Source organism: Haliotis asinina, chromosome 4 (assembly GCF_037392515.1).
Source record: "Haliotis asinina isolate JCU_RB_2024 chromosome 4, JCU_Hal_asi_v2, whole genome shotgun sequence".
Classification (NCBI taxonomy): domain Eukaryota; kingdom Metazoa; phylum Mollusca; class Gastropoda; order Lepetellida; family Haliotidae; genus Haliotis; species Haliotis asinina.
The window spans coordinates 26,884,473-26,911,591 of record NC_090283.1 but is presented as its reverse complement, the minus strand read 5'-3'; the positions used below and the strand labels follow the sequence as shown (position 1 = coordinate 26,911,591).

At 42.1% G+C, this 27,119-nt stretch overlaps 2 protein-coding genes across 2 annotated transcripts; one reads left to right on the top strand and one right to left on the bottom strand.

Moving 5' to 3' along the window:
- Nucleotides 1-6,238: 6,238 nt before the first annotated feature.
- Nucleotides 6,239-22,125, bottom strand: LOC137282399 (D-beta-hydroxybutyrate dehydrogenase-like). The gene is made up of 8 exons (XM_067814147.1): nucleotides 21,977-22,125; nucleotides 19,549-19,670; nucleotides 18,591-18,713; nucleotides 9,523-9,626; nucleotides 8,200-8,272; nucleotides 7,711-7,772; nucleotides 7,150-7,200; nucleotides 6,239-6,583 (listed from the first exon to the last, which is right to left on the bottom strand). Exons 1-8 carry the CDS (start codon nucleotides 22,123-22,125, stop codon nucleotides 6,491-6,493), a joined length of 777 nt encoding a protein of 258 aa, XP_067670248.1. The 3' UTR covers nucleotides 6,239-6,490.
- Nucleotides 11,915-18,596, top strand: LOC137282398 (nucleoside hydrolase-like). Its single transcript, XM_067814146.1, has 6 exons — nucleotides 11,915-11,986; nucleotides 12,990-13,171; nucleotides 14,376-14,550; nucleotides 14,720-14,836; nucleotides 17,078-17,211; nucleotides 17,801-18,596. Exons 2-6 carry the CDS (start codon nucleotides 12,992-12,994, stop codon nucleotides 18,128-18,130), a joined length of 936 nt encoding a protein of 311 aa, XP_067670247.1. The 5' UTR covers nucleotides 11,915-11,986; nucleotides 12,990-12,991; the 3' UTR covers nucleotides 18,131-18,596.
- Nucleotides 22,126-27,119: the final 4,994 nt, after the last annotated feature.

Sequence of the window (27,119 nt, the reverse complement as noted above, 5' to 3'; positions counted from 1 at the left end):
TACGTATTTGAATCTGCACGTTTGTAGCGACCAGATGTGGGTTACGACCATATCTGGGATAAACAGTCCACAATTTCTTAAAACCCTATTTACTGCAGTACTGCACTGCTGCACGAGGACTCTTCCCTTGATTCAGGGATCGTTTGTACGTAAATATGAGATGTTAGTAATCAGAATGATTTTGACTATGTTTGTATTGTTCTTGTTTTTGTCGTTTTCATTATAAGTAAGAGGAGAAGCCAGAAATGCTGACAGTTATCGTTGTACTGTTTTACTTGACCCGAATCGCAAAGTGCCGAGACCTACTTATGGGTCGTTTTGACGTCTCCATATCCAAGGTCGCAGTCAAGGGAAGTAACTCTGCTGTACGGAGCGTCTTGGACCACCCATGAACCGTATGAAGACTCTAGATGAGATGCTAGATAGTGGTGACGATCCCGTGGAGTTGGTGTAGTTGGATAGGCAGCCGTGTTTTTACGTGCGCAGTAAGTTTTACGCCTCAGAATTGACATACGATGACATGTGTCTACCAAGTCAGCGAGTCTCACCATTCAAATCCCGAAAGTGACCAGTTTTAACCCCCGGTGACCATCTGCAGAAATTCTGCTCTTAAGTTGGAAGTTACATTTACAATATGAGCGTTAGCTAGATATCGGTTACTAGATCATCGCATCATGAATATTAGATAGATAAAGGTAACCTCATGGCTGTCCGGGTGTGAGGTCAGAAAACTCTCCGGCCAGTGAAACTCCGGCTTAGAATGGTTCTTCATAAACCGATACATGTAACATGATACCACGGTGATGAGGCTTAACGACCTCCACGACAGATACATGTCTTCGTATGTCAATCACCGGATTGTCTGGTCCTGATTCGATTGATTAAAAACAACATCTAAGCTGTTTCTGAGTGCGCTGTTTAGCAAACAGCAAGATTTTCGTTTGAGACAGAATTTCGTGCACGCTGGACAGATGATGTTGGGTCATTAGGCCAGTAGCGTTGTAAGTCTTAAGAGGTCGATATACTAGAGATAATGTAAGGAATGTTTGCTGAATATCGGTTACTGGATCATCGCATTAGGGCATATTTACGAGATAGATCTATGTCACCTTACCGCTTGGCACGGAAAGGTCACGAAGATCAGTGATGGAATACATCTTAAACAACTTGTGTTCTTCGTAAAAGGCGACAGATGGAGGTTGAGGTTGATGCGTGTTATTATACCCCCATCGCAGATGAAGGCTCATAATATCAATCATTGGATTGACAGGTCCAATGTCGATAATTTACAGACAGCCGTTATTTGCTTGTGCGATGGCTAAGCGCGACAAACAATACCAAATTAACATATCAAACCATAAAACGATCCCCAGTACCTTGTGCCTGTCGTGAAAGACTGAGTCTAGTTTTACGCCGTTTTAGCAATAGTCCAGCAATATCAAGGTGGGATACGCCAGAAAAGGGCTTCACACATTGTACCTAGGTGGGGAATAGAACCTGGGTCTTCAGCGTGACGAGCGAATGCTTTAACCTCAAGGCTACCCCATCGCCCTCACACATTGTACCCATATGGGGAATCGAACCCTGGGCTTTGGCGTGATGAGGGAACTCTTTAACCACTAAGATACACTACAGCCCCGACAGAATAGGAATGGGGGGGATCAGGTAGGTTTGATGTCAAACTCCTCACCAACCTGCACTTGATGGCGTCCAATAATGGAGAAGGCGGTAAATATTGGTGTCTTATTAAGGGTGATTCGTCCAGATTGTTGACCGGTCACCGTGATACAGCCCAGATACTGTTCCCTGCGACGTAAACAGCACACTTGTCTCAGTACTGTGGTGCACGCATGTTTCCACCATGATAATTACATGTGACATACTGCCAGCAATCACGTCCCGTTCAACTACACTAGGACTGTTAAAATTCTAATCTGATATATTTATTTTCAGGTATATATTTTCACCTTCCCGATGTCTGGCTACATTGGACATAATGACAGACTTCTTGATTGAAAGAAAATGACATTCCCTTGGAGAGGGTCGTAAGACATAACGCACAATTGGAGAAGGTTATGGATTAATAGACATCTAATAATGACGTGATTACTGTGTATTTTTTCCCAAGGAGAGTCCTATACTAATGTACAAGGACTCGTGAGGGTAAATCCAAATTCTGACACGTACTTGCGGCGGATCAACGTTCACCAGGACATAAAAACTCACATAATCCATCGAGTTTAATGGGACCTGTAAGTCTCGGGAGGCGCTACTTCCGGTACTGAGCTTGTTTATGGCTCCCTTTGAGAGCACCAACTTGCGATATGCGAGACGGGGCCCAGCTTATTTCTGGTACCAGATTTCCGGTGATAAACGTAGTTTTCAAGAAACACTTCTGGTTCCAAGTAGTGTTTCGGCAAATATGACTTTACTGGACCGGTTCAGGTGTACAACCAAGCTTGGCTGTCACAGCTGTCGATAGTCGTAATGGTTGGCTAATTTGGGAATAGTTAGATCCACAGGGGTTTGTATTGCTGAAAATAATACATCCTGGGTCCAACAAGCCTACACTGACATCCACATAGAAAAGGGATGTAACGCGCACAAAGTTGTCGAACACCCCACTCTCGATTATGGGAGAATTCTGGGTGGGAAATTGTGGAACATACAGTCGCGATAAGTGAAATAAAGCCAGATAAATTCCCTTTCGAATGAATCCAAAATTATCAAAATCGGTGCGCTATGTACCGAGTAACTTTTTTGCTTGGAACTCGGGAAAAGACAACCTTTTCATTTGTACCTGCCTACGAAAATCATCGCCTCTCGGGGAAGAAATACGATGTATTTCACATTAAAACACCCGATCGGCGAAAAACAACATTACCGTAATCGCTAGATATTCCGTTTTCGCTCTACAACCCCGCAATTGAAATATGTTATTCTTTTACCTGTAATACACGACTTTCTTGGGAAATTAGCGGTATCGAGTGATGGAGTCCACCATGTTTGTCCTTCACCCTCAATAGGCTCGCACCAACACGATACATCGCACCACGACATAAAAATAATACTGGTGATTTATATTTGACCAATTAGAGAGCAGCGGCTGTATGTTCCACAATTTCCCACCCAGAATTCGCCCATAATCGAGAGTGGGGTGTTCGACAACTTTGTGCGCGTTACATCCCTTTCCCTCTTTATGTGTGTATGGATATCAGTGTAGGCATGTTGGACCCAGGACGTATTATTTTCAACAGTACAAGCCCCTGTGGTTAGATCGAATGTTTTTTATTCCTGCAAGCATTATCGGTTCCTTACTGTCACCTGAAAACCATGAAAATGCATGAAATATTGTTTGTCACCGGAAGCACTAAGGTCTCTCGAAGCGTCGTGACCTACGTATGGGAACCTATCTTTACGAATCATTGTTTCGTGGCCGGTCGTCACAACACCAAACATGTTTTGCATGATTTGCATACGGACGATAACATATATTTGAATACCGACCAATATCATGAGTGATTGAGTTTAGTTTTACGACTCACTCAGCAATATTCCAGCTACATGGCGGCGGTCTGTAAATATTTAAGTCTGGATAAGACCGCTGGCGTGAAATAAGAGTCGAGCTGTATTGTTATGCTGGAACAGTTTGCAAAAATATCGGCGAAAATAGATAGACACCCGTAATCGTTTCGAAATGTTTACAGAATACTGATTGTAATATGAGGAACTAATTTTAAAGGATGTAATATTTAGGTCGTTTTCTGGTGCTTTGGGTGACTTCATCAAAATACACCATCGCATTCGTCTCTCTATGCTACCGATAGTCAAAATTTAGGCGGTCAACAGTCGATACAGAGTTTTGTCCCTTACACGTGTCAGGATCCGATGACCAATGATTATGATTCTCAGTTCGGATCACATGCCCACGTTCTGCCCAAAAGCCTGTAACATTCATGGCTTCGTTAAAAATAACATTCACACGACATGCTATGTTGCAACTGAAAAACCTTAACTCACTGATCTTAATTCCAATTTCTTCATACATATTACCATTATCAAATAAGAAGTTTCAATAATCATTGTCAAATGTATTGTCGCACATCTGGCAATCAGTCCAAATGACCCCATTTCTGTTTTTTGCGTTTGGGCATAAGATATTTTCTTATTAAAAATCAACAAGATGATTTCACACTTTGGCCGTTTATCGCTCCACCAATACCGTTTTCACGTGACAAGGGTCATCCAACGGATGTAAGCCTCACCTAACCAGTATACATAAGACGATAAGACTAAAATTAAACATTCTTTTTTGGAGAGATAAAAACAGATGAAACCACAAAAGAATATTCCCAAACTGTCTTTGACGGGACACATACAGGTGACGTCTCCTGCAAGCCTTAGACTGGTTTCTGTTATTTCTCGCAGCGACGGGAAGATCTGGAAGGAAAAACGAAGCCAACTTATGCCTGCCGTACAAGACGCGTTAAGGTCCGTTTATTACCCGTTCCACAGATACTGCCAGTAGTTAAACTTTGTTTTCCTGAGGTTTTACAACAGCAGCAGCAGCAACAGCAGCAACAACAACAACAAAAGAAACATAAATAAAGTTATAATAAAAATTAAATAGAAGAAAAAAGGCATCATCAATAAAACAAAACAGTTGCACAATAAAACCAAAGATTAATACAAAATAAATAATTACCAAAAAGTCACAAACAAACAAACAAACAAAAAACTCCACTCCGCTCCAAACTACCAAAAATACCAACCAATCACCCCGCTCCCAGCCGCAACCCAAATTTTATCCCGCCGAAAAGCAAAACAAAAAAACCCTCACAAACACAAAAAAGCACAAACATGCTCACGCCCCCGAATCCCAAACAAAAACAAGAACCAAAAGCAAAACCCAAACAGCCTGTGACCCTCACTCCAGATAACATATCTGAACTCAGTTTCAGCAAGGTGATTATCGACTCTTGACCCCGCGTCACATGTGATATTTACTTAGAGGACAGTTTTACCTTACCAACAATGACAGAACAAACAACCGGCGTGATACAAGATCAGGAAGTAGGGGTACATCCACCCGATCACGTGCTCACACACACCTGGGGGTCTATTCCCAGTCATCCGAGTGCTTCCATCAAGCACGTGATTATGTTTTGCTGTTATCCGCAGATAACGTTGACCTATTGAGGATCAATTCCCTTGGCTGTCTACAGGCGGAATGAGTACTCGGGAGAGGAAGGCCATTGGGTGGGGGCAAGATGGTGGGAGGGGGTGCTGTTAGTTTTACCTCAAGGGATTGTTCCGTTAAACGACCCTAGCAGGTCAGCAGGTCAGCAGGTCAGCGTTATCCTGGGTGCATGTGTACTCATTACGTTACGGTCTGAGACCAAGGTGCAGTATGAAGTAATGTGATCAAGGCGTGGAATCACCTAGGTGAAGACACAGGATCGATCACAAGGTTGAACTAAAATGTAGCCGGGATAGGACAAGGAAATATGCAGAAATAGAATATGATAAGGGCAACGATTAAAGAACTGACAATGGAAAATGGCCAAAGAAAATGATCTAGGTATAGAATAGAATAGTTGATAAGAAACATCACCATCCAACTAACGACCCCCCCCCCCCCCCCCCTTTGTGGTCACGTAAAGAAAGCAAAGAAGGTTAAGCATTCCGATTTTCAACATTAAAATATTTAACATTACATATTATGATGCATTTAATACTAAAATATTGAACAGTGGCGTAGTCCTTAACGTATTTCGTTAAGTATCCATGAAAATCACATCAGCATGATACTGCCCTGGGCACACGTTAATTCTTCAATATAACTTCATATGTAAATGTCATTATATGATTCGCTGCACAACAACAAAGTGGAGTAATAAATAAAATCATATAATTTAGGGGCATGGTGGTCGAGCTGGCTAAAGCTGGCTGGCTGACAGTGACATCCAATGATCGATGGGGAAACAAAACGGCCTTGAGCAGGTGAACTGGATAAATAAATAAATAAAGGAATGAATGAATGAATGAATGAATGAATATATAAATAAATAAATAAATAAATTTTCACGTAAATCCAGGTGGTTTGACCAACAAATGAGAAAAAAAGTCTTTTTTCGAAAATTTTATTCTGAAATTTCAACATAAACATTCTTTTCGTACAATAGTTATGAACGTTGATGGAAATAATACAAACGAACTTGTTTCGTCTGGGATAACACATTTGCTCATACGTGTGTTTTTCTCTACGAATCTCGAGTGTATTTCTCCCACAAATGTACTTCATACTGACTTCAAACGGATAACCAAACTGGAGTAATGAATGTTGGATGTCAGAGGTGTGATGCTTCACAAAATGAGCTCCGTCCTTCGTGTCGCTCTGGTCATAGATGGCATCTACATAGACTATATCAACAGAATCTGATTACGTAATGGATTTAGTTTCACTCCTCTTGTCCAGCTTGACTTTGCGCTAGTGAGCAACGTTCCCGCCGTCCATCAAGATGGCGCTTGCCGTCATGTTGTCGGCTGATGATGTGCACAGGAAGTCAACAAGACCACACACCTGTAAACAGACATGAGCGACAGGCCAGGTTGAGGTCAAGGTCAGAGATACATTCGTAAGGCTAATAACACATTACGTTCAATAAATATCTAACCGATAGTTCAGGTAAATATAAATAAAAAATAATGTGTCATATTTGTAGATAAAGCCATGACTAAGAAACAGATGGTGACTTGTCCAAGTTTAACAAAACCTCAAACCTGGCCTTGACCTTTGTGAAAATGTCTTTAAGAATAGGTACCGTTCCTCGGAAAGGTATGTCTTTAAGAATAGGTACCGTTCCTAGGAAATGTACGTCTTTAAGAATAGGTACCGTTGCTAGGAAACGTACGTCTTTAAACTCATGACAAATGGATGACCACATTCTGGATATTGCAACCGGAAGTATATACGTGAGTTTGACCTACAACCTAAAGCTTCAAGGCCATTTGCCAAACGAATACAATAGAGACGTCCACAATGAAAGCCACGGAAGTCTGAGGTCAGTCATCTTTGCGAAGGCTATGGAAAAACTCAACAGAAATATCTACGGTAGTCATTGGATACCTACCATAAATGTATCTTACCTCTTCAATTGTGACAGCTTTCTTGGTTGGATGCGCATTGGTGAAATGTTCCTACAAATAAATAAGTCTGTCGTCAAACATTCTAGAACACATAAGACTGGTTGGCAAAGGTTAAATGGTCGTCCTTTTGGTATAATGTGACCATCCCGGAAATATTTTTAGAAAGATTCTGTGTCGTGGGGACAAAGGTGGCCTCACGATTCCGTTTCAGGCACTTCTCACACAGAAGTTCCGACCTTCTGCTCTCCAGACACGTTTGATTCCACTACAACACGTAGTCGACAGCTGTGTGGTAACACGAGCTTTGAATTTTGTCTACGAGGTTTGTTTGTTGTTGTTTACTCGCGTCTGGACAAGATAATCCAGGGATCAGCAGCATGACCTATGGAATTGGGAAACGATGAAGAATCTCGTCAGCGAGTCTGATTACCTTATCCAATTGGTCGCCTCCTATCTCTAGCATAGGTTAATGAAGACCAGGTCTAACCCGGATCTTCACAGGTCACGAACATAAGACGGTAGGGGAGAGGGGAGGAGAGATATTCAAGAAGGTTTTCTTACCCTCGCAGCCTGGAAGCTTATTCCCTTTTCAATAGACAAATCCTCCATCTGCCGAATAGCCACTGAAAAGAAGATACATCACGAGTGTTACCCAGAAGTCACAACTCTTCCGGTTTTTGTTTATTGCTTATAGCCGCACTCAGCAATATTCCAGCTACATGACTACGGTCAAATGATGGAGACACGACAATCCAGTGATTGTGGTCACTGACATTATATTTAGATACCGATTACAAAATTTGATTATGACAATAATGTCAATTGAATTTATCAATCCAGAATCCCGTGCACCGTGTTCTCCGTTGACATTAATTGTGATATGAATCGAGTCTGGACAAGACAATCCAGTGACCATCAGGACCTGGCTACTCAATTTGGATACGATAACAAGTCAGCGCTTGTTACTCGATGTTTCTCGCCTCTAAAGACAAGCAACACCAAACAGGTTCAGAGCACTATAAATAAAATTCGAATACATATGTGACGTACTTGGAGCATCAACAAACCCAGGGCAGATCGCGTTGCACGTCACGCCGAATTCAGCAGCCTCTAGCGCCACGCCCTGTGAACAGCGAACGAGTGAGAACACATAAAAGCCGAAGGGATCGCTATGGAAGTAACTCCACGCTAAGCAGTCCGAAACAGTTCTAAACGATATGCATACATTTGTACATATACACTAAACGTCAAAAGAACCGTTACCCTCTTTTCTTCATGAATTGCTTAAAAACTATCAAACGTAAGTAGGAAGGTATTTGTTGACAAGAAAGCTCAACAACACAGCTCTATGCAAATCACGAAAAATATTCTTGCGTTCGTACTTAGGTGAAAAGCATCTTTTTCAGATAAGTTATAAATTGTCCAATTTTCGACCATGCCGAAATATACCAATAACACTGATTTTAGATGTCCAAAAGAAAGGCTGAAATATCATTCTGTGTTGAGACAAAGACAGACCATTTAAAGTCCAAGACCACTTTCCAACTATTAAAACAAGAAACAACCGTAAAGTGTGTAAAATTGTAAAAGAAAAATTCCTATGATTTCAGTCTTTGAAACATTTTATGCTGATCTGCATTAGTATAAAAATGTAACACATTTTTGATATTGTGAAAAAATATATTGTGTTTAGGAACATCTAAAATGATTTTTGTTATCATTATTACGTGCAAAGTAACATGTTTCCATTTTCCGTTTACACATCGCAGTATCAGTCGCCAAAACGTAGCAATATTCAAGCAGTATTTGCATCAATTTCACGTGTAGAATGATTCTGTGGGATATAAGGAGATACTAGAATGCATGATATGATACACTAGTATGAGAAATATGCCACGATTAACAACTGAAGAGAGAAAAGAGCCACCGGAATTGGTGCAGATGGGGTCCACATACAATGCTGTTTCCAACGTCTCACGCTTATAAGATTTATAACAGTCTGGGGTCACCGTACGCAGACCAAGAACAGTGGACGTCCACGCATCACAAAGCCAGCCGAAAATACATACCTCCGTCATTATGGAAAAATGGTAACGTTTCTTTCGGCGTTCAGTCTACACAGGACGTAAGCTTGTATCGATTGCAGAATATACCTGGGCCCATATTCTCGAAACGTTCGTAACCCTAAGAATTCTTAACTTTGATCGTAGCCAATGTGTTAAGTATAGGCTTAAGAAGTTCGTAGGGCTACGAACGTTTCGAGAATAGCTAGCCTGGACACCTCTTGGAATATGTATCATCTTTTATCCTTGACCTTGGCATGCAACGTTTGACCCAGACCTTGACCTTCAGGCTCGCAAATGGACTACTGACCTTAGTGAAGCCCACGAGACCGGATTTAGCTGCGGAGTATGGAGCTTTGCCATTGGTGCTGATCACTGCCATCTGTGACGACATGTTGATGATGCGACCCCAACCTGTAACATACGTCAAAAGTCGTCACGGGGATGGTGAATACATTATGTTTTTAGGTACCTGGGCATACGGTGTGTGGAGTGGACGGATTTCCTTGTGGATGTGTTGCCATATGTAAAAGTTGGTGCGAGGGGTGTATGGGTGTGGGTGGCGGCGGGGCGTCGATATCGCACGGGTGAGTGAGTAATTTGGGTTTCACCTTACGTTAATAGTCCCCTTCACACTTGAGGCGGAATGAGCAGGAATACTGTTAGAATATGATTTTCCGGAGATTCCTGGAAATTCGAACCGTTCTAAAACATCTTACTGCACTACAACTATTCGGATCAATTCTTGTACCATGCCCGAATGTTTTGAACATGTTCAAAACTTTCGAGGTTCATTCGAAGTGGACAAATATCGAACGGCATTTGATGTGCAGTTTAACTGCATTCTAAAGTATTCGTACCGCATTCTAAATATTCAGAACATATTCGAGGGAGAACAGAAAAGACAAGTCGTTTCAAATCCTGTCAGGATGTCTTGAATGTGCCTAGAATGAGTCGGAATGTATCTCGATTGGTGCTGAACTTATGGAATATTCTTCAAATGTATCGGAATATTTCGACTGAAGTTGGAATACAACTTGACTGTACCTCAAATATACCCGGAATACAGACAGAACGTGCCGAATTCTCTTCAAATAATCCTTGACTTCACCAAAACACCACCGAATTGCATAAAACGTGACCTCCTACCTCTGACAGCATTTGGGAGTCGCATTCATACAAAGCTTGAAAAAATGTTTATTTTGACATTCTCACCCGAATGCGGTACAAAGTGTGGCCGATCCCTGTCAATTCGAAATAAGTGTGAAGGAGCCTTTAGCAATATCACAGCGGGGATGCCAGAAATGGGCTTAACGGACGATACCAATGTTGGAGTCAAACCTGGATCCTCGGCGTGAGAGGTGTTGTTGGACATATGAATATGCCAAATTAGAAGGTCATGAATAACGAGAAAGGTATGGTGGAAACTCTTGCCTGCTTGAACCTATACCGAAATGTTGCGTCGTAATATTATTACGACCTTGTCATCCATAAAGCATGACACGTTTCTTGTTGCTGGACATGTTCGATAAGTCTTTAATCACAGGGCTACCCCACCGCCCTTCTAAGGTGAAACCGACACGAAAAGATCAGAGTGAAATCAATCCAGTGCATCAAACGTCAAAGTGCCCAACCAGTTGACGTACAGCTTAAGAATGACATGTGCATGCTCGATGGCATTAAAACATTTATGTAAGGTTCACTGACACTCAATGACACAGATGAAATCACTAATAAAAAGACATTCCACAGTCAGCCACGTTCAACTCCGAATACATAGAACATAATCAATACGGAGATTCAGATGTTGCAGGACTGAATGGCTCAGTAGCACAAAAACAAACACGAACCAATAATCATATTTCTGTTCTTAGCTCTATGTAAAGTATAAGTGAGTGAGTGAGTATGGTTTAACGCCGCTTTTTGCAATATTCCAGGAATGGGCTTCACACATTGTACCCATGTGGGGAATCGAACCAGGGTCTTCGGTGTGATGAGCAAACGCTTTAACCACTAGGCTACTTCACCACCACTGCAAATTATGAGCACGAGACCATATTGTACAAAGTTCCCGTTTGAACATGCTGACGACATATTAACCGTCACATTCAGTCCTGATGAAATGTAACAAAACCAAGACTGAAAGATATTTCTTCACTCAAGTTTCCGAATAAGTTGTCCTTATGAAAGACCATTAGATATACCCCGTAAGCATACTAAAACAACAACAACAACACCCCTCACTGTCGATGAAATGAAAAACAAGTGACGGACCTGTGCGTAAAGTTTGGGAGTGAGTGTCATTTCGCTCAAAACTGACAATTTCCGAGTCCTGTCACCTGAAAAATCTGTTGGCCAAATATCAGAACCGATGACAGAATGACTATTTAACATAATCTTTTTACAAAAATATCTTTTGTTGTAATTTATCACACAATGCGTTCAATTAAACCTAGAATGTTGTTAGAAAATAGGTCATCAGAGTGCGTGTGCTTTCCAGTGATCCCTGTGATTTCCTGCAGCAAATACATCGCGTGCCCGCCCTTGTTTTTCTGACAGGCTCATCATCAAGCCAGCTTGGTTCCCGGGTCGACACTGAAGCGTTGGCGCAGCACACCCCGGGAACCAGGTGGTCGTGCAGTCACTGTGGGTCAGTATCGTCCGCGCAGCATCAAAAGGGGACCAGACTAGCATAGCAGATCACGTGATTTGAATATTCACCAGTGACCTTCGTCTCTGCGACCTGCGAGCCGCACGGACAACAGTGTATTGAGGTATCCGTATTTATTTATAGTCAGATCATGCTCGCTGATTGTTTGACTGAAGGATGTATATGATACTTATCCTCATGATTTAAGATGCCATTAGAAACATATCCTTTAGATTCACATACTTTGACCTCGTTCAGTGAGCAGTGAGCTCAATTCCATGACCTAATTTTTGGACAAATGCATCATCACGCCCAGTTACATGCAATATTCTATAATTAATACTACCACGATCGACATAGTTTGGAAACGCAACCCTATGTTTTGTATGTATCATTTCTGTAGGTTTTCATGGCATTATTGTAATTGATATCAAGTCCGTCGTTGTGCTGTAATGTAAAGTATAAAACTGCTTTACTATGCTAATCGTCGCATCATGTGTACGAATGAAGTACTGTTTAGAATGAATATTCATGATAGTGCAGTTTTTTCAAAAGAGCTTCTATTGGCCAAAATAGAATGTGTTCTAAATAATGCAAATCAATGTCGTCACATTAAATAACATAATAATAATATTTCAATCGTTTTACATGTATGAAGCATAAAGTAAAACTGTCAAACCTACTGAAGATTTGAATCAAAATATTTTAAGTAAAGATATCGATTTCACAATTGATACAATTCGTGCGAACGTTGCACATGGCATGGAGCTAATAAGAAAAATTAGCAGTCTACTCGCCCTGTCTGAGTATGAACTATCGCTTCTTCATGATGAACTTGACATGCTTGGCCAAGGATTTGTTTATTGTTTAACGCCACACTATTTGACGTAAAGACGAGTCTAAATAAACGCGTCTGGACCAGACAATCCACTAACTGACACAATCAGCATCGATCTAAACAACTGGAATCTGTCCATCAGGTCCGCGTTCCTGACCACCCGACCTCGTTACTCGCCTTTTACTGTTGATCGCTAAACCTATTTACTCACTTATTATAACTTCCCTACACGCTGGAAAAAATACACATATTTTTCGTTAAATCTTTTCTCTGTTCTTGACTGTTTCAGAAATGGGAAGAAAACTAATTTTGGACGTTGACACTGGCATCGATGACGCAGCCGCCATTATCCTGGCACTGAGTCACCCGGATGTGGAAGTGCTTGGTGTCACGTGTGTAAGCGGCAACGTCCACGTGGATAAAGTCATTGAGAATACATTGAGAGTTCTCAAAGTGTGTGATCGACTAAATGTAAGTATTTCGGAAAAATGGGCAAGAAATTTTAACTATTCTATTCTAACTATTTTCGAAATACACAAGAGTTCACAGGAATATTTTGAAAACCATACATATGAAGATCGGGATGCCTGTGTATGAAATGAAGTCTGCCCGACCGACCGAGAAGGGCCACATTTCCACCATACGGTCTATAGCTAGCCAGTCTGATGGTCTGGTAGAAATGTAGGTGAGTAACTTCACAACATCTGGCTGTCTGGTCAGGTAACATTTCAGTTACCGTATTTTGGGTCAGTCAGTTTCCTTTGCCAGAGACATTCACTTGCGATCACATAATAAACATGTATGCAGTCTACAGTCTTGATATCTCAATATCTACAAATGAAATTAATAATCGTTCATGGCTTCTCGTCATATTACGAGGAAACAGTGTCTGATGACAATTACTGATTATCCTCGCAGTGACTTGGAAGGAAATGAGTGTATAAACGCAGCACTATATGTAGACGCTTTACATTTCAGCCAAGATTAGAATACAAAGGTTGCAAAATGTGTCAGGGGACGTATACTTAGCTAGGATAGATCTTCATATTATGAACATATGAGAAGAACGTAACATTCATCTTCAGGCGACTAACGGGATCGGGTGGTCAGGTTCGCTGACTTGGCTGACACACGTCATCAGTTCTCAATTGCGCAGATTGATGTTCATGTTCTTGATCACTGGATTGTCTGGTCCAGACCATTTTCCATGTGGAATGTTCCTAGTCCGTTCTTGCTGAAAACGGGCTGTGGGATAGCCTCGTGGTTAAGGCGTTCGCTCGCCACGCCGAAGGCCCAGGTTCGATTCCCCACATGGCTACAATGTTTGAAGCCCATTTTCTGGGGTCTCCCGCCATGGTTTTGCTGAAATATTGCTAGGAGCGGCGTAATGCTAACTTACTCACTCTCTCACTCTTGCTGAAAGAAATCCTGACATCTTTGATGAACAATGGGTAAGAAGGCTGTAACATCCCCACTTCCTATCCAACCCATACATATTCAAGACTCAGTTGAAACATGTATTTTTTATTAAATCCCAGTCATATTTTTTCAAATATCACTTGCAGTTTCAACCAAATACTGTGACATATTATGCTATAGGCTGTTGATGGATAGCGGCAAGGACGCATTGAGTCTCAACCAATATTAGATAAAACTCAGTTCACGCCATATTCAGGTTCCGGTCTTCAGGGGAGCGGATTCCCCGATTATACCTCACAACCGTGAACCAGCTTTCTTCCATGGCAACGACGGACTGGGGGAAACGGACTGGGACGAAGAGATCGACACAAGTGTCGTCCAATCAGAACATGCCGTCAATGCTCTTATTCGATTGGTCAACATGTTTCCAGGTACAAGGTCGTAAATATTACGCAACGTGGCACCAGCTGTCACCCTTCTCCAAACTACGTATTTATGAATTTTTTAACGTATTTTTCTAAATTGAAATATTTTTATTATGTTTTATTATTCAGCAGTCACGTGGAAAAGAAATCACATATTTACCATATTATCGTACAGGGGAGATTACTCTAGTTCCTGTTGGACCACTTACCAACATTGCACTGGCACTGAAAATAGACCCGGAGTTTGGCAAGAAGGTGAAGAACGTCTACATCATGGGTGGTAACTATAAAGGTATTATTAACCTGTTAACACATATAATGGGAGAAAAGCGGGCCTGTTAACACATATAACGGGAGAAAGGAGGGCCGGCATCCGCTCTCGACGGAACTGAGAGAATGTGTATTGCACATTTAATGTACCTCTGACATTTTCAAATGTGGGCCCATCAATGGAATTTTTTTCAGCAAATAAAATGGGCAAATATTAGTAACAATAGCAAATATACTCACAGGCAAAAGTAACGCAAGTCAAGTATAAAGAATATATGTTTCCATGAAAAAGAACCGGAGTGACTTTAGACTGTATTACAGGTCACATTTAACCAAAAAATACCACAAACAAACATAACTAAAACACAAGTATCACTTATTCATGACATATGATATACATTGCCGATTGTGAAAAAACAAATAAACAGAATTATAAGCGTAGAATCTCGAATGAAAAGTACAATATTTTGTACTTGGGTTTACTTTCCTCGAAACGAAGCACCCGGGAGACCGAACCCGGTCACAGCGGGTGGATGGGCACTTAAGTGCATTTATCATTGACTGGTTCATTTGCCGACTTAAGACGGCTCATTGCTTATATGTAGACGTGATCTGTTTGACTGGCATTTTAGAAGTATAGTGCTAGTGAGTAATAAGAAAGTAAGATTTTTTATGGATAACAACTTGTATATGATGCGAAGTTCGGAATGGATTCATATACCTTTGTCAAGCAAAAGTGATAACGGTGTAAGAATCCATACTGGAGCGTCGCATCATATACACTAGAAGTTGTTATCCATAAATAATGTATATAGAGATGTTGGGTTTTGTAAATACATGCTCTCTGCATTTCCGTTCGATCCAACAAACAAACACGGAGATGGTGAAAGACTACGTGGCTGGAAACTGTCGTTCGTCCAAGTACAAAGCAGGACTTGAAACTAACAATCTGATTTTGCACTGGTTTCCGTCCGATCCAGTCATTCGTAAAAATGGATGCAGTTTGTCTGCAACCCACAGACATAATAAAATGTCATGTGTACAAGTATCACACATGCCCCTCTGTGTAATTACATCATGTGGCACACAGAACCTTGCCATAAATTAATATATTCTGTTTATGGTGTATAGTCTGATAGGTGTTAAGTTCAAATTGCCTCTGGTCATATTGTCATTAGCAGACGGGCAGGCAGACACATAGGTGCCAATCAAACAGACACAGAGTTTTGTCTGTGACAGAGACAACTTGTCACAATCAACATATTTTCATATTAACACCATTTCAGTTTTCAAGCTGAGCTACTGTAGCAATGAAAGTAGCATTTCTAATGCTGCACTTTCTTGAAAGTTTGGTTTGCAAATCTGCCAGTATGGGACTGCAGAGCTAACATGAATGTAATCACAAGAATCATCTCTTGTTCTCCAGCGTCGAGCACGCTTCACTTGCTGTGCCTTTACGAGTCGCCTTCGCGGTTCAAGCCGTGCGAACTCAATCACTGCAGCGCAGCACAGCCGGCGAAACCAATTTTTGTTCCCAGCGCTGGGGAAATTTAGTGAATCGTTTGAACTCTGATTTTGCGGGGTTTTCTTGATCGCGTTATTTTCAACGTTATAAGTTGAATTGGTTATTTCGATAATTTGTTTCGGTAAGTCCACATCGAAAGGGATCAGAATAAAAGTTGTGTTTTGCATTGCATGTGAACTTTAAGATACCTTCCCAGCTTCCCTCAAATGGATCAAGTATAGGAAAGTATACAGTGAGTGGAGAATACAGATTATGTACAATGGTTTCTCCCTAGGCATAGGAAACGTCACGATGAGCGGAGAATACAGATATGTACAATGGTTTCTCCCTAGGTATAGGAAACGGCACGATGAGCAGAGAATACAGATATGCACAATGGTTTCTCCCTAGGCATAGGAAACGTCACGATGAGCGGAGAATACAGATATGTACAATGGTTTCTCCCTAGGTATAGGAAACAGCACGATGAGCAGAGAATACAGATATGCACAATGGTTTCTCCCTAGGCATAGGAAACGTCACGATGAGCGGAGAATACAGATATGTACAATGGTTTCTCCCTTGGTATAGGAAACGGCACCATGAGCGGAGAATACAGATATGTACAATGGTTTCTCCCTAGGTATAGGAAACGGCACGATGAGCGGAGAATACCGATATGTACAACGGTTTCTCCCTAGGTATAGGAAACGTAACGATGAGCGGAGAATACAGATATGATCAATGGTTTCTCCCTAGGTATAGGAAACGTCACGATGAGCGGAGAGTTCAACTTCCACTCGGACCCGGAGGCGGCCTTCATCAGCCTGCACGGCCTCAGTAACATCAATATTATCCCATGGGAGACTTGCATGGACGCAGAGATTCCATGGGTGCGTATATGTATTCCTGAGAATACGTAAGGGGGCAGGGTGGCTAGGGGTGCTAAGAATATCAACTGTGGTGCAAAAACACAATAAATTCTTCTTTTCCGCATCTCTGTGAGAAAAAACCCAAATACCAGTATATACCCTGAATAAATAGTTTGTCTGCAGCCAACCCAGGCCCGCCCGTTACCTGTCATTAAAGTGATATACAAATATTCGTATATCGATATTCCCTAATGGAAACGAGATCCCCCCAAAAAACTACATATTCAGGCGGTAAATGTACACAAAGTCACATAACCCAGAGGAAAAGTCTTGTTTTCTCTATGTTCAGATGCAGTTACGCTAATTCAGTAGGTACAGATTAGATAATTCCTCCTCAATACATTTTGCACATGGACGTTCCATTAACGGATTACAACTTGAGAAAACATTGGTGGATTGTGATGATATTAAAATTAAATATATGATTCAGCCCAGTTGTTATCAAGTCACGCTGACAGCTGACACGTTTTTCAAATTAACGAAATAATTAGTCTCATGTCAATATTTATAAGGCTGATGCACCATTTATAGAAACATCCTTCTTCCATAGGCCTCATACGACAAATGGATGTCAGCTGACACTCAAAAAAGCAAGTTTGTGGAGAGAATAACGAATTACTGGGTTGTGAAACGCGACTTTCGGAATACACGTGCGGGCATCCGGTTGTGCGATCTGAAGGCCATGGTTGCCTGTATCGACGAAACGGCGATCTTGGAAAAGAAGAAGGTTTATGCAACGATAGAACTTTGCGGCGCTGTAACAAGAGGGCAAATGGCTGTCGACTGGCGGGCACATTCTACCGAGACACCAAATGTCACCGTTGTGACTAAACTATGTACCGAGGCTGTGGCGCTACTGTTTGCAGATGCCCTGAGTTGATGAAACTGGGAACTGTGTTCGCAGTAGCCCAGAAACCGGTATTCGCCATTGCGAGGCGACTATGTAGATACAGTGATCAGGTTTGACTTGGGAGATGACAAGTCATTGAACCCCGGCGGCGAGAGGGTATATCTTTCTTATGTCTGATCCAAAATACTGTTTTGCAATTTGTTCAGTAATCGAAAGAATTCTCTGCCATTAGATATTAATGTAGACGAAGTATTAGGTGAAAATGTCCGGTTATAATAAACAGCCCTTTGTAATTATAATTGTCCCTTTTTGTTATGGAGCTTCACCGCTAGCTTTGACCTGTGAAGATCCGGGTCAGAACTGGTCTTCAGCAGCCCATGCTTGTCGTAAGAGGCGACAAACAGGATCGGGTGGTCACCAACCGATTCTGAAGACCAATTCTAACCCGGATATTCAACATTAGAACTCTAAATCACAAGATGGCACTCACCCTTCTGTTTCATCCGTGGCAGGAAGTGTTTGGTGAGAAGAAATGGCGCCGTCAGGGTTATTGCAATCATCTGGTTCCACTTCTCCAAGGGGTAGTCTTCGACGGCTCTAACGTACTGAATACCTGGAACATCGCGATGACGTAAACTCAGTTGGAGTGAGTAAGGTTTTACGCCGTTTGGGCAATAATCCAGCAATATCACAGTGAAGGACAGCACAACTGGGCATACCTATGTGGGGAATCGAACCCAGGCCTTCGGCGTGACGAGTGAACGCTTTATTTACTAGACTTACCCTCCGGTTACAGGTGTGAACTTCCCCGATGCAGTTCGAAGCAATATGTGATTGATTATTAGGTTAAAATATCCGGTTATAATAAACAGTCCTGTGTAATAATTGTCCCTGTTCGTTATGGAGCTTCAGAACTGGTCTTCAGCAGCCCATGCATGTCGTAAGAGGCGACAAACAGCATCAGGTGGTCACCAACCGATTCTGAAGCAATATGTGATTGATAAAATGTAATTAAGTTATGAATAAACCTTGTCGAAGATAATAGCCTCTAGCGACAAATATACCATTGAAGTCAGCGAGCATTCCGATCCAGTCGGGTGTGACATCATTCCATGACGGAGTGATTGTAACAGTGGCTGCATGCCCCAAATCGAGTATTCACTGTCACATATTGTTAGATAGTCATGAGCAAAATATTTTAGTCAGTACCTACCGAAGTGTTACCTCGCCTGATTAGCTCTGCAGTCATCGGCTATTATAAAACTTACCTTTGCTGTTTTGATGACATGCCTCTGAGATTGTTAGTTCAACTGCACTGAATTGACGTTATGCCGTTTACGTTTTCAAAACTCTCCTAGGCCTGTGTTCTGATTTCAAGGAATATCGCCGAGATCGTAAGCTCGCCTGTGTTCTGATTTCAAGGAATATCGCTGAAATCGTAAGCTCACCTGCATTGTTAACGAGGATATCAACCCCATCTGGGTGTATATCGCAGACCTTGTCACAGAAGTTTGCTATGGACACAGGGTCAAAGAGGTCAGCAGGAACATAGTCAACTCGACCTTTGTATCTGAAACACGCAGAGTGAGTGAGTGAGTGAGTGAGTGAGTGAGTACTTCAACGTTCCTTTAAACATCATTTTAGTCATATAAACATTTGTCAGTTTAATATGACGGGCGATGGGCGACCCGGGTTCGATTCCCCACATGGGTACAAAGCATGAAGCCCATTTCTGGTGTCTCCTGCCGTGATATTGTTAAAAGCGACATAAAACCCAACTCACTCACTCACTCACTTCATACGGGAGGAAAGCCAGACGTGAAGTAGGCCTTAAACAGTACCACCCAGAGGCACGTGTACGATACTGACAAAACTGCATATACATCAGTGTTAGTGCAGGTAGGAGATGGATGTTTCTAAGCCCATGTCTGAGAGGGAAAATATAGCAATGGTAGCGATGATCAATAATAACAAAGACAACACCTGTTCACGAGGGTGGGTATTTTGGCTAAGAATGGGTCATCGACCACTCGTGCATTTCGGCTGCAGTGACGTCACACGTGGTCAGAGCTAGTGAGTGAGTATAGTTCTATTCTAGAGCATTAGCAGTATTCTAGCAATATCACTGCTGGGGCGACCCGTGAAGGTCCCGGGGTAGAATAGGCCTTCAGCAACCCATGCTTGCCATAAAAGGTGACTATGCTTGTCGTTAAGAGGCGACTAACGGGATCGGGTGGTCAGACTAGCTGACTTGGTTGACACATGTCATCGGTTCCCAATTGCGCAGATCGATGCTCATGCTGTTGATCACTGGATTGTCTGGTCCAGACTCGATTATTTACAGACCGTCGCCATATAGCTGGAATATTGCTAAGTGCGACGTAAAACTAAACTCACTCACTCACTCACTCACTGCTGGGGCAACCAGAAACGGGATTCACACGTTGTAGGGAATCAAACCCGGGCTTTAGGTGTGACGAGCGGACGCTTTAACCACGATTCTACCAAACCGCCCCATACCTTGTCAGTCTTGGTGATTTGCTGAAGGTGTGAGCGTCACAACATGTGCCAAAGTTCTGTTGTTTTTCATGTGACAGGGAAATAAGACCAGTAAGTTATGATATACTGAATTCCCATGATATACTGAAGGATATCACCTCATATACACGTCTCTGACAAGCACACAGTCTTCATGTGGAATCTCATTAAGGCCACTTAAAAATATTCTTATTTCTCATCACTTCTTACAAAATAATAAATAAACAATAATAATGGCTATTTGGATTGCACCTTTTCCACACACTCGCGCATGGTCAAAGCGCTAACACATTATTACCTCGGATAACACAAGCCGCCCGTGAGGCGCTAGAGGGTAATTAGTCTCACGACCTATTTCACCGGGTACCCATTTTCTGCTGTGTGAACAGGGGCAGTTTTGAACAAGTTCATTTGGCTGAGGTGAGACCATATGTGTCACATGTGCTTCGTTGTAGGGCAGGAACAAAGTCCTAGAAACCCTCTGGATTCAAGCTGCCAAACACGGTCACCCATCCAAGACAATCCGCGCAGAACGTTTCTAAGCTTCAACAGAGTTGTGACCTGAGCTCTATGCACAGGACCGGTCGGTCAGGCGTAGTTCATTTTTACATTTACTTATTTTCATGTCCATAGTCCCTTAGATTTCTGTGGAAATGCTTACCTTTCTCCGAGAAAAAAAATCAAAACTCAAATTTGTGGAACATACATGTACATTTTGAGATTGAAAGTAGCATTTTCTCTAGTGTAAAAAAACATCAATCAATCAAAATAAAAAAATCCAAAAAAAATCTTAGGGCCGGGTCGAATTTTTGGTTCGGGTGGTAATGAGAAGCAAGAATATTTTTTATATATGGTCTAACAGAGAGGGATTTTCAAAATCTGTGTCTAGCCTCACTATAAATACCTCAGTTGCACACCTTACCTGTTACATATGAAGATGTGGTATGATTTACATAGCCACACGCATGTATAAGTATTGCACATAAGCAAATCTACTCGTATGTGCACGGGAATGGGGCTATAGAAATGACGTAAGTTTAGAACGGACTTGGAAAAGTCTCCCGCGTCCCGGAGTATGGCCCCGTTTGTGAGCGTTGCACTGTCGTTGCCTTGGTTACAGTGTACGCCACTTTCTTATCGGTGATCGCTTGCTTCGTGAACATTAGCCCCTTCACGTCACAGATATGTTTTGACAATGATGAAAATTTACGACCCCGTAGTGGATCATGAAACCATGGCGACCTCTATTGTTCTTCATACTATCACTCACTGGTCTGAAGTTTCATACTGATAATTTTACAGTCAGTGGTGATGCAGAGTAGTGAACAGTATTCTTACTTTTTAAAATCCTTCAGGATGGAATCGATGAGCTCTTGGCTGCCCAAACCAGTCAAGATGATCGAACATCCTTTCTCTGCGAGATGACTGGCTATTCCTAGACCAATGCCGGTTGTGGATCCTGTTACCAAGGCAACTTTACCGTCCATGTCTGTGACGTAACGGATATGTGTGTCTTGTCTTCGGGTGTGCACCTCTGAATGTAGGAACATGCTTGTATGACAGTCGTATATACACAACTCAAGACTTCATTAATTACATAATACAAATGTTTCGTTTTCCTGTTATCGCCCTCAACATCCCAGGGCGTCAGTGGTTTATCGGCAGCCCGCTAGGTGGTTGTGTCATTGTTTAAGAACTGCCGTCAAGTAGGTTGTTATCTTCCATGTGTGTTGACACTGTGACGCAAGGTTAACGCACGTATTGAGTCAAGATATCCAGTGATTGATATCACGAGCATCACATTACATCATTTAGATAACATTACATGCATTACCCAGGTCAGTGACCCTGACAACATAACGCCGTTAGTCGCCTCTTACGGCGACTACAGTTTGCTGAGGAACAAAATCTTACCTGCGTCCATTACCACTGACTGACGTGTTTGGTGGTAAATTAACAAACAAGGATTGTTAACAGGCTCAAAATCTCCTGCTCGCCCATATTGTTCTGGGGAGGTATAAATATTCACCAACACTGCTTAGAAATTGTAGGAAAGTGGCGAGGTGGTTCGGGTGAATTCGTATTCCACATGTCTAGTAGAGGGGGGGAGTCGTCACTTAGATCGTACATCAATTTTGAGAGAGAGAGAGAGAGAGAGAGAGAGAGAGAGAGAGAGAGGGGGGGGGGGGGGAAGGTCGCCTCAGGGCCGGTTTGTGGTGGAGCAATTTATCCAAAGCTGATTTGCTGATTTTGCAGGTTAAGTGAACAAAACTAAAGGTATTGAATGCATCTAAAATGTTTGTTCAAATATTTTCAGTTATAACATCTGCATGTCTAGACAATCTCCAACCAATATAAACGCTCTCAACCCAGTTTTACTGCCATTCGTGAGGAATCATGACATTGATCCTCAAAGAAAGTCACGAAGTCACGTTCAGCCTGTCCTTCGAATTCCACTGCAGCAGAGAAGCACTTGCTGATATATGATTGTTTGAGAGCTATGACAAACCCACTCATGTGAGCTTAAATGGGCTCAGATAACATGCTTTACATTTCTGATACTTGATTTTTTCCTTTTGTACATAGCGAATGGCTTCGCGTGTCAGCGTATCGCGACCAGTACTTTACATGCGCTAAGGAGGAGAGCCGTGCGATAGAGGTTGAAACACGTGCACAGCTGTTGTTTTCGTGTAGATCGAGATTCTTGATCGCATATTCCCGTTCCCAGGATCTCCCGTTATGCCGTTTCGGATCACGTGACAACATACGTGTTTCTTACTTAAACGATGGACACATTTTTCGTATATTAACAAACTAAACTGAAAGTTCAGTACTATTAAGATTTTGTTTTTCAAACATTCGTTTTTTATGAAAAATGATTCCACTTCTTAAAGGAGTGTCGCCAGAACACATGTACATGTATTTTGATGCGCGAAACGAGTGTCAAATCAGCATGTTCCATTCTCCGGCTTTGTAGAAACGTGATGAGGATAAAATTAGTTTCTAACACTATGTTATGTACAGAGCAATGACTACCTGCACTAACCGTTCCGTTACACCCTAAGTGAATTCCGATATTATCGATCACCTTGTCGCACCCTACTGATGATAAACCTCTATCTTCCACTTACCAGCAAGTACTTGAGAGCTGATTTCCACACGGCACGCTGGTATAGGAGGATTTTCCACAGACACACGTATGTGAAACGGACTTTACCTAAACAGGCTAATGGTGCCGTGAATAAGACGCCAGTTATCTTCCTGGGCATAGATTTTCGAAGCTCTCTTTGCGCTAAGATAGTCGTAAGTCAATTTTAATGAATGGCACTCATGACTGTCTTAGCGCTAAGAGAGCTGCGAAAATCTAGGCCCTGGTATGTTAACGACGTCGAGGTGTTCGTCTGTGGTAGGGCATGGGATTTACGACTCCTTAGCGCAACGGCCGCTATAAGTCTGGGTTCAAGTCTGGAGGTTAGGATCACCGTAGTTGTGTGTCTGTGTTACGACTACCCTAGCGCAACGACCGCTGTATTAAGGTACGACTGTTACGCGTACGGTAAGGGCGTTACGATCATCCCAGTGCTACGACAGTAATACGTCTTTGTCACGGTAAGGACTACGATCACCCTAGCGCTACGACGGCCATACGTCTATGTTACGGTAAGAGAGTTACGATCACACTAGTTCTACGACTGTCATACATCTATCTTACGGTAAGAGAGTTACGATCACACTAGCTCTACGACTCTCATACATCTATGTTACGGTTAGAGAGTTACGATCACACTAGCTCTACGTCTGTCATACATCTATGTTACGGTAAGGGAGCTGCGATCACCCTAGCTCTACGACGGCCAAACATCTATGTTACGGCAAGGAAGTTGCGATCTCCTTAGCATTACGACGGCCATACATCTATGTTACGGTAAGGGAGCTGCAATCTCCTTAGCATTACGACGGAAATACATCTATGTTACGGTAAGGAGGTTACGATCACTCTCGCTCTACGACTGCCATACATCTATCTTACGGTAAGGGAATTACGATCACCCTAGCTCTACGACTGTCATACATCTGTGTTATGGTGGGAGAGTTACGATCACACTAGCTCTACGACAGCCATACATCTATGTTGCGGTAAGGGAGTTGTAATCTCCTTAGCATTACGACAGCCATACATCTATGTTACGGTAAGGGAGCGGCGATCACCCTAGCTCTACGACAGCCATACATCTATGTTAAGTTAAGGAAGTTGCGATCTCCTTAACATTACGACAGGAATACATCTATGTTACGGTAAGGGAGTTGCAACCCCCTTAGTATTCCGACAGCCATACATCTATGTTACGGTAAGGGAGTTGCGATCACCCTAGCTCTACGACAGCCATACATCTATGTTACGGCAAGGAAGTTGCGATCTCCTTAGCATTACGACAGCCATATATCTATGTTGCGGTAAGGGAGTTGCAATCTCTTTAGCATTACGACGGCCATACATCTATGTTACGGTAAGGGAGTTGCAATCTCCTTAGCATTACGACGGCCATACATCTATGTTACGGTAAGGGAGCTGCAATCTCCTTAGCATTACGACAGCCATACATCTATGTTACGGTAAGGGAATTACGATCACCCTAGCTCTACGACTGTCATACATCTGTGTTACGGTGAGTGAGTTACGATCAACGTAGCGCTTAGATCCAAAAATAGTCCAGAATATCCGATAACATGACAGTATCTGTGCCTGGGCTGCATTATGGATACAGACTGGTTGTTTAACGCCGCACTCAGCAATATTCCAGCTACATGACGTCGGTCAGAAAATAATACATGTAGTCTGGACGAGATAATTCACTGATCACCAGCGTGAGCATCGTCCTATGCAACTATGATAGCACATTTGTCAACCATGTCAGCAAGTCTGACCACCTTATATGCCGTTAGCATGAATAACGACAAGCATGGGTTGGTGAAAATCTCTAATCCGGATCTGCATGGGTCGGGCTGCAATATATTTGGTCAACCATTGGACAAGTCTCTGCTCTTCCCGCCGCCACAGAATGGCAGGGAAATTCTAAATTTATTCACTCACTTACAAGCTGTAGACATATCACTGTACTGAATGCATTGAGGTAACTTTATATCAACTAACACTTTAACCGTAATTAGGGGCAAAATCTAATACAAGGACAGTTTTCTACAGCAATCATATTGCGGATTCTAGCCCAGTGGTTAAAGCGTTCCTTCGTCACACTAAAATCCCGGGTTCGATTCCCAAGATGGGTAAATTGTTTGAAGCTAATTTCTGGCGTCTCCGGCCGTGATATTTCTGGAATATTGTTAAAATCGGCGTAAAACCCAACTCACTCACTCACTCACAATGATAACATTTAATGTAATACATGTACAGTGGAAGCTGTCAAAACCGGCACTCACTGGGTATGAAGAAATAATCTGGTTTAGACAATGCGCCGGATTGTAGAGCTGATGATAAATGTTCAAGCCGTGGACGGGGCTGAGATTTTATCTAGTACCTTTCTAGTAAAGGTGTCTAGTACCTTTCATGACAAAAAATAAGAAAAATAACCCCAAAGTATTAGTCACGGCCACATGCATATTCTAAGGATTAAAACCATGTTGGCAGATTATCTCTTAAAAACGTCATTCATGACTGTTAAATGTAAGAAAACCAGATTATTGTCTTGCAGTGCCTGGGTGAATATGTGGAACATATTCATGGACGTTGGGGTCGATAAGCAGATTCTGATCTCGAGTGCTGTACATGTAGGATCCAGCCAGAACTATATATATACTAAGTAAAGAGACAAAGTCCACAATAACACTGAACAAGTTTCAACCATCAGACCTTGACCTTGTGTCTCTGAAACAGACCTTGACCTTGTGTCTCTGAAACCATAGATGACTACAGTTAGGAGCTGATTTTCGAAGTAGCACAACTTGTGTTTTATCGGATGTGACTTACATATGAAAATGTGCACTTATGAATAATTGCTTGATTGCCGTTTATGAATATAGTAATGCCAAGATTTGCCATAAATGACAACTTCACTATTCTGTTACGATGTTACCGTTCCCTTTATTAGGTATTTAAAGAGGATATTTTTACTCAACATTCATACTCTCTAAACGCTCAGTTCAACAATACAGGCCTAAAGGGATTAGATCTTTGTTTGGTGTTTAATATCACACTCAGCTATGTCCAGATATATGGTGTGTAAACAATTGACCTTGACCAGACAATCCAGTGATCAACAGCATGACTATCGATCTACGCAAATGGAACACGATGACATGTGTCAATCAAGTCAGGGAGTCCAAGTCACCCAGTTCCCTGCATTAGCTGGGGCAGACCAATTCTAACTCTTCCTGGGTGGTACATAAAGTTCTACTGAAACGTCGCATCATAATACAATTTAACTTGCCACCGATTAAACATATTGCCCTTAAATAACACTAAATA